The sequence below is a fragment of the Engraulis encrasicolus genome, chromosome 7 (assembly GCF_034702125.1).
Source record: "Engraulis encrasicolus isolate BLACKSEA-1 chromosome 7, IST_EnEncr_1.0, whole genome shotgun sequence".
In the NCBI taxonomy this organism is placed as follows: domain Eukaryota; kingdom Metazoa; phylum Chordata; class Actinopteri; order Clupeiformes; family Engraulidae; genus Engraulis; species Engraulis encrasicolus.
The window spans coordinates 47368808-47376307 of NC_085863.1; the positions used below are offsets into that span (position 1 = coordinate 47368808).

Below are 7500 nucleotides of genomic sequence, written 5' to 3' on the forward strand. Positions count from 1 at the left end.
GCTTGAGGCTTTTGCCAGACGAAGTGCGGAGCCAAAATCTTTGGGTGGAGTACATAGGATGGCGTCGCCAGGCTACACTATAGTAGGCCTAGGGCAGTATAGTAGGGCAGTATAGGCCGCATTACCTCCTCGGTCTGCAATATTTTTCTGCAATCCGAACGCTGCGTTGTAGTGTAGTGTAGTGTAGTATAATACAGAACAGCGTAGTATAGTGCACTTTACTCTACTAGACTGTACTATACTATAGTATACTGTACTATTCTATACAATACTGTAGTGTAGTACAGTTTAATACAGTATAGTGTGTGAAGATGTCCATTTTAGAGGTGTATGCTGCTGTATTGTGTCCTACACGTCATCACCCTCACTGTAACCATTTAATGCACCGTTCTGTTGCCTATCATGTTGGACATCTCCTATTTCTCCCACGTGAAGCTTCGCAATTTTACTTTGAAGATTAATTAATTTAAGCCATTCTAACTTTTAAGGGAATTAGAAAAGGTTTTTCAATACGACATCATGCAAATGCAGCAATGAATCATAAATGAATGAATCATTTATAATACATAATAAATTCTGCATTTAATGGCTGACAGAAAAATACAATGTTGCTAGCCTTTACTACTTTCAGTATTTTTCATCTTTATATATTTTTTGCTTTATACGTTTTACCTTTTTAGTATCTTTGGCCTTCTCTTGTCTTCTATGTCTATGTATAGGTATACTGTACATACCGTATAAACCTGTTCATGGATTTTATTCTTTTGCAGTGTTGCCGTGCATATTGAGTAGCCTTTTTATAGGTCTGATATATGAAGGCGTGAAGGGCATATAAAGCGTGATTGATTGGCTGATTGATTGGCTGAATAAATGAATGAATGGATGAGTGACACGGCACATTAGAATGCTACGGTACTGCAAGCATCAGCAACCAGGGAGAGGGGGGAGGGCCGAGATTGGCAATAAGTGGGGCATATAAATGGCATATAAAGCTGAATGAATGACTGGAACTCATTAATGAATTAATAATGAAACAGTACCGTGTTAGCGTATCGGAGCTAAGTATTGGCAACACAAATGTGTGAACAGCAGATAGCAGAATGTAGGATACATAGACATCATATAGAACACTAAATCTATTACACTATATTCTATATGATGTCTATGGTAGGATACCAAAAAGGAAAATATGGAACTGACTGACTGAATAACTGACTGAATGAATGCCTGAAACAGTACATTAACATGACATCTTACTGCAGGTATCAGCAACAAAATATGGTACAGCGTAGAATATCTAAAACAAAATATAAGGCGGATGGATTAAACGAGATGAATGAATGAAGCTGTGCTTATTACATGCTGTAGGAGCAAAATTAAATGTGAGCGTATCAGAGAGCAGAGCAATGCAAAGTGGAGCAGAGAAGACACGAGCAGAAAAGAGCAAAGCAGTATGGAGCAGGAAAAAAAGAGCACTAGCAGAGCAGGTGCAGGACACAGCGCTGGCAACAAGAGGGCGCTGTTCCCACCTGTCACTGTGTGGAGAGTCCCCCAGGGAGTCGAAGGAGTCTCCGTACTGCAGGCTGCCCCGGTGGTGGTCGTCCGAGTAGCCGCAGTGGGCCGCCCGCCTGGCCCGCGCCTCCATGCACGCGGGGCTGCTGCACTTGCTGGTGCCCACCGACGAGGACATCATGGGGGAGTCCGACATGATGCTGTCTGTGCGCTCCAGGCTCCATGTGCGCTCCTCGTGTCTGCAGCGCCAGAAAGGGGAAACGGGCAAGAGAGAGAGGGGCAGAGAGGGTCTGAGTAGCGGAAGGTGTAGAAAAGGAAGAAGCGACTGTGTAGTTCAGAGAACACACTGTGTATCCTAAAACCTGGAGACATTTGGGTAATGTTTGGAGTCCTAATTGAAGTGCAAAGTAGTTGCACGGTAAGGTTATGTTTAGGGAGCTTGAATATGTCTCTGATATGTATACAAAAGTCTCCTAGTTTTAGGATAAACAAAAAAAACAGAACACAGAAAGAAAATAGATAAAGGGGCAAAAATGTATTGTAGGTTGTGTTGGCACAACATCATATTAGGCGGTGAGAACATCAGCGAGTGACCCAGCGCCACTACACCCTTTAGAAACGCCAAACGCCTCAAAGCAGGAAGTAGGAAGGAAACAGGAAGCCCAGAAGAGTGCATCAGGAAGCTGAAGAGGAGCAGGAAGAGGAAGAGGAGTCCCCAGGAAGTGACGGCTGGAAAAGGGGCAAGCTGACAGGCAGAGAGACACACCACCAGGCTCACACTATACTGTAGGCGGATTGTCTCTTTCGGAGGATGGTTACCTGAGATACAACCATGGAGGGTGGTGGATGGAGGAAGGCCTCTGTTGTGACCAACTGTGTTGTGCGATAAGATAAGGCTGGTATCTGAAAAAAGAATCAGGTGGTGTTTTTTTTTGATGGCCTGTGAGTTTTCATAGATTTATGACAAAAGAGCCGAAGGAGGTTCCTTCATTGAAAACAAGCTGGGAGAGCGTTGACCTGAAATATGAGTTATGCAACTATGCAACTCAACAAAATGACTATCATGTTCACATTCAATGAAATATAACTTGAGTTTTGTGAGAAGTTGGGGTGTGAGCTCTGTTTGTGTATGTGTATACACGTACACGTATCCAAGGACATTAGGCTTGACAAAAGGCATGAAACTCTGTGTGTGTGCGTGTGTGTGTGTGTGTGTGTGTGTATGTGTCTGTGTGTGTGTGTGTGTGCGTGCATGCGTGCGTGCATGCGTGTGTGTATGTGTGTGCCTGTGTCTGTGTGTGTGTCTGTCTACCTCTGACAGAAAGAGAAAGCATGAGTATGTTATGTGTGTGTGTGTGTGTGTGTGCGCGTGCATCTGTGCGTGTGTATACCTCTGAGTGGAAGAATGGGCATGAGTGGACGAGATGTGGGATCTGGAAGACGCTCGACTGCCAGGGAAGGACGCCGTCGTCCCGTGCTGAATGTTGCGCTCTGTGGGCGGTATGTTCTTGGAGTGATACTGCAGACATAAACCACACACAGATGCAACGATAAGTAAGTGAATGAATGAATAAATGATTAAATGAAAGAATGAATGAATGAATGAACAATGTATTGTCATTATGCCAGGTAAACAATTGCTACGGTTACATGATGTTTTTAAGTCGGATTTAATAGATCAGATTAAAGTAGATCGGATTAAGAGTTATTTTGCGACGTGTATACATGGCAATTTCACTTAAATGCGATTAAACGTCTGGGGAAAATAAAGCATTGCGATTGGACTGAGGACGCACGTGCTGAGTGAGCCAAATAAGGCGTGGGGGCGTGGTCGCCAAACCTCCGGGGAACTACTGGGACACAAGCTTATCTTCAGCCCGAAAATGAATTCCCTCAGTGGACTCAAGGCTGGTAAAATCCCCTTTGGGTCTGGTTCTTTCAAATGCTAGTTAGCACCCTCCTAGCTTAGAAAAACGAACTGGTGAAAGGGTGATGTGGAGTAACTTTGTTGTGCTTAATTACTTCGTGGGGCACTTTTACATCAATATATGGAAGCCACAACATTTATAGTCGCTTGGGGACTTTAAATTAAGCAAAACTTTCATGTGAAAATCAACAGGAAGTGCCGCCATCTTTTTCTCACTGACAAAGAGCACGGGCTCTTGGCGCCATCGTGTGGTCAACGAGCATGCGTGGAACGACCGGATTTACTGTAATTCTGATTAAAAGGTTACATGACAGAGGAACGTGTTTAATCGGATTTAAAAGAGGAATAAACCACCCACTTTAATCGGACTTAAGTTTAAATCGGAATAAACTTAAATCCTGTTCGGTAAGTGTTTACATGATGTTTTTAAAGTGGAATTAAGTTTTAATGAGTTTTAAAGTGAGTTAAATCGGATTTAAATGCCTCATGTAAACGTACCAATTGAGATTGGCCACAGATTAGATGCATAACTCCAGTTGGTGAGAAAGTTGAGTTACGGAAAGGAATGGCCTGAATTCTATTGCCTATAGTATGTAATCAAACTTTTTTGTTAAAAAAAATAGTTATGGAAGTATGGAAACAGGCTATTAGTCCTGGATGAATGGACACCTTCACAGACAATGGAACTTTCACATTGACTTGCATATGCAATGTGTGGGGGGGCGCTGTGTCACACTAATATATACTGTATATTAGTTATATTAAATATAAACAAAACCAAACAAAAAAGTAGCAATGCAGGCCACAGACTTCGTCCATGGGTATCTGCTCCGGTCCCGGTCCGGGATGGGTGGGTCCGTTTGGCACGTTGTGGCGGTTGAGGGGGGGGTCCACGCACATGGGCCGCAGGTGATTGTGCATCTTCTTCTTCTGCTTCCTGGGGGGCAGACTATAATGAGGCACCGTCATTCCGTCATTCCATCCATCCATCAATCCATCAGTCGATCAATCAATCAATCAATCAATCAATCAATCAATCAATCAATCAATCAATCAATCAATCAATCAATCAATCAATCAATCAATCAATCAATCAATCAATCAATCAATCAATCAATCAATCAATCAACTAATCAATCAATGTATTTATACATAGCACATTATCATTCTATAGTGAGTCGCCGTCATTCCAAAAAATAAATGTCATTCCTAAATACCATATAATGTATACCCAAGTCAATTTTTATAATATACAATTTATCATATTTATATACATCATGATTTTGATTTATTTAGCTATCGTGTATTTATATACCACATTATCTTACTCAGTTTCAGTGTGCTTGAAAAAAATATACTAAATAAAAAATAAAAACAAAAACATTTGCAGTATTAGATTTACATAAAGACTCAAGAGAGTGGAGGTCAAAGGCATTCAACACAATAACATGTCAAAAGTTGTTAAGTAACACAAGTCCATTCACTCCATATTTTGCCAAGGAAAAGAATAGCTGCAACATCTTGGAAACATTACAAATGTTCCAGGTCAATTACAACATCTGACCTGTTTCGGTAAGTTCTAGCAACCCTGCCAAAGTATTACTATTAACGCATCCACCAAAAAACATTTAAAACTCTCGTGAGATTTCTGTTAAGTTTATGAAAGGAAAGAGGTGTTTGTACGGTAAGTTCACAGTAAAAGAAATGCAATATTAATTCAGCACTTAGGGAGTACTCTTGGGACCAAATACACCCTGTAAGATGTTATATCGACTCTCCAAAGGAGCATTCAGGCTGACAGAGAACCGCGCCGGTGCCCATTCCTGCACTTAATCTTGAACCGGCCGGCATATTCACACCACAGTTCTGAGTGTGCAGGACCCAGAAAGTTGGTTTGTGACGCGGAGTGAAACATCCTTTTTTCCCCCCTGCAAACCGTGACGACAGCATGGACGTCAGAGCAGTGGTGTAGTCTACTTTTTTATGGTGGGTATACTGTATATTTGAGCATTTTTTTTAAAGTGGGTATACTGTACATATTTTTGCTATTCAAAGTAATGGATCCATCAATTTTAAGTGGGTATACTGAAGTCCCTGAAATTTAGAAGTGGGTATACTCTCTATACCCGCGTTCTACGTAGACTACACCACTGCGTCAGAGGGTTCATCCGGCTAACAAATGGTCACACACGGAAAAGTATGAATGTGGGATTTTCGCAGGTAAACACTTAAGTTCCAAACGTAACTGGTGTAAGATCAGGCACTGGCACCCTTCTGGTCAGCCTGAAAAGTTGGAGATAAGTACGGTACGGTGCGGTAAGTTTGTACTCACTTAGTTTTGCAGTAGGCAACCACACAGACAATGCCCACCACCAGCAGAGCCACACAGATCCCGGTGATTGTCAGGACTCTCTTCTGGTAAAGCTCCTCAGCCTCTGCACAGCAAACATGGACGGGACAGAATAACGTGAGAGGCTGGTCCAGCGCACTCCGTCTAACATCCCTACAGCTAATCCCCACTTTCTTCTATAGTTCCATCCCTACAGCTATCCATCCAACTTCGCAAGCTTGTCCGTCCTGTTCGGATTGTGGCAGAATGTGCCACCAACATGGTGTGGGGGGGTGCAAGAGTAATGTTAGAGGCTGGTCCAGAGCACTGCGTCTTGGCCTCTTAATTTACTCTGCTCAGACGAGAGCCAAGTTCTTCCATTCCCTACCTCTACCCTCTTCTACCATCCATTCAGCTATGCCTAACCTCTTCTACTATCCCTATAGCCACAGCCATGGAATTCAGAGTTGTGACCACCAGGGTAAAGGAAGTCATGATTCACACAGATTCAAATAGTTATAGGCACCGGTTTTCTGTTCAAGCAAGGATGAAGTAGAAAATGCATTACATTTACCTTTAGTGCACTTTCTGTGCTCTACGTTCACTTCCTGGAACTATAGTGGAACTATGTCAACGGCGATCTATGTGTCAAAGGCTCCATGAGCTGCCATTGTTGTGTAAAAAAAATGGAACACTGAGGTCAATCGAATTAGCCTAAATCTTACTTCCATGGCTTTGCCTATAAGTATCCATATCGACAAGTTTGTCCGTTCTGTTCTGACTATGAGAAGGGAGGTGGCTACTTGTCCGGCCTCATGCGTTCCTCGACATCGCGTTGTGCCGCTTGTAACACAGCTGAGCCCTGAAGGCTATTTGCTAAGGCTATTACTCTGGTCCAGAGTCTCTGGAGACCGGGAGCTGGACCGGTACCAGCGCAGCTCTTTCCCCGGGCCGGGCCTGATGGGCAAGAACACCCAGGGTGACCTCACACACGCCTCTCGCACCAGCGGGACGGCGCAGCTCCTCAGCAAGCACGGACACAAGAGAGCCAAATCTCTCAGCTGCTTTTCATTTTGTATGGAAATCCACTTAAGCAAACGTAGCAGCGAGTCAACAGAGGCGAGACTGACTGGCAGTGTCGGCGGCAGCTGGACAAGCTTTTTGTGTTGATGATAAATTGATCTGAGGTAATAACTTGGATGGGACGGAGGCAGAGCAGAGACTATGCGGAGAGACTATGAGTTAGCTCATTACTAAGCACCGTACTGTACAGCACCTGCCCTGTGCCTGGAGTCTTTTACAGTAAGGATACAGGACACGAGAAGATGAAAGGCCTTCATATCATATGAAAGGTGGGGTCATTTCACATCTTAAGAGACACAGATGTCACACAGCAGTCCAACATGTTTAGAACATAAAAAAGTTAAACACTAGAACATGCTTTATCATTGGCAAACCAGTATGGTTCAAATGCAAAAAAATGCAACAGCTAAAACAATCCAAATATGATCAAGAACTGTATTTTTTGTAAGGCATGGTAGCATTCAGAAATGTTGAGATTATGAGATAATTCAATGATGAGAAGGCATTTAGACATCATGAGATGATCAGGAGGGCATTAGGAGGGGAAATAGGTCAGAGGAAGATGAAAAGTCATGGACATGGATAAAAAGAGGAAAAGATGAGGAGATTCATGACCAGAGAGAGGTGTTGTAGTACGGGGATGACAGGC

The 7500-nt window shown here is 43.1% G+C and overlaps 1 protein-coding gene across 6 annotated transcripts in view; it reads right to left on the reverse strand.

Moving 5' to 3' along the window:
* Positions 1-7500, reverse strand: part of nrg2a (neuregulin 2a) — a 156636-nt gene that overhangs the window by 4666 nt on the left and 144470 nt on the right. For 3 of the 6 annotated variants that reach the window (XM_063203743.1, XM_063203741.1, XM_063203746.1), the window contains 5 exons: positions 5772-5874; positions 4250-4388; positions 2904-3031; positions 2332-2415; positions 1530-1751 (listed from right to left, as the gene is read on the reverse strand). In XM_063203743.1, coding sequence (XP_063059813.1) covers positions 1530-1751; positions 2332-2415; positions 2904-3031; positions 4250-4388; positions 5772-5874 — 676 coding nt within the window. The remainder of the gene's footprint in view (positions 1-1529; positions 1752-2331; positions 2416-2903; positions 3032-4249; positions 4389-5771; positions 5875-7500) is intronic. The other 3 variants (XM_063203744.1, XM_063203742.1, XM_063203745.1) reach the window with 2 other exon arrangements.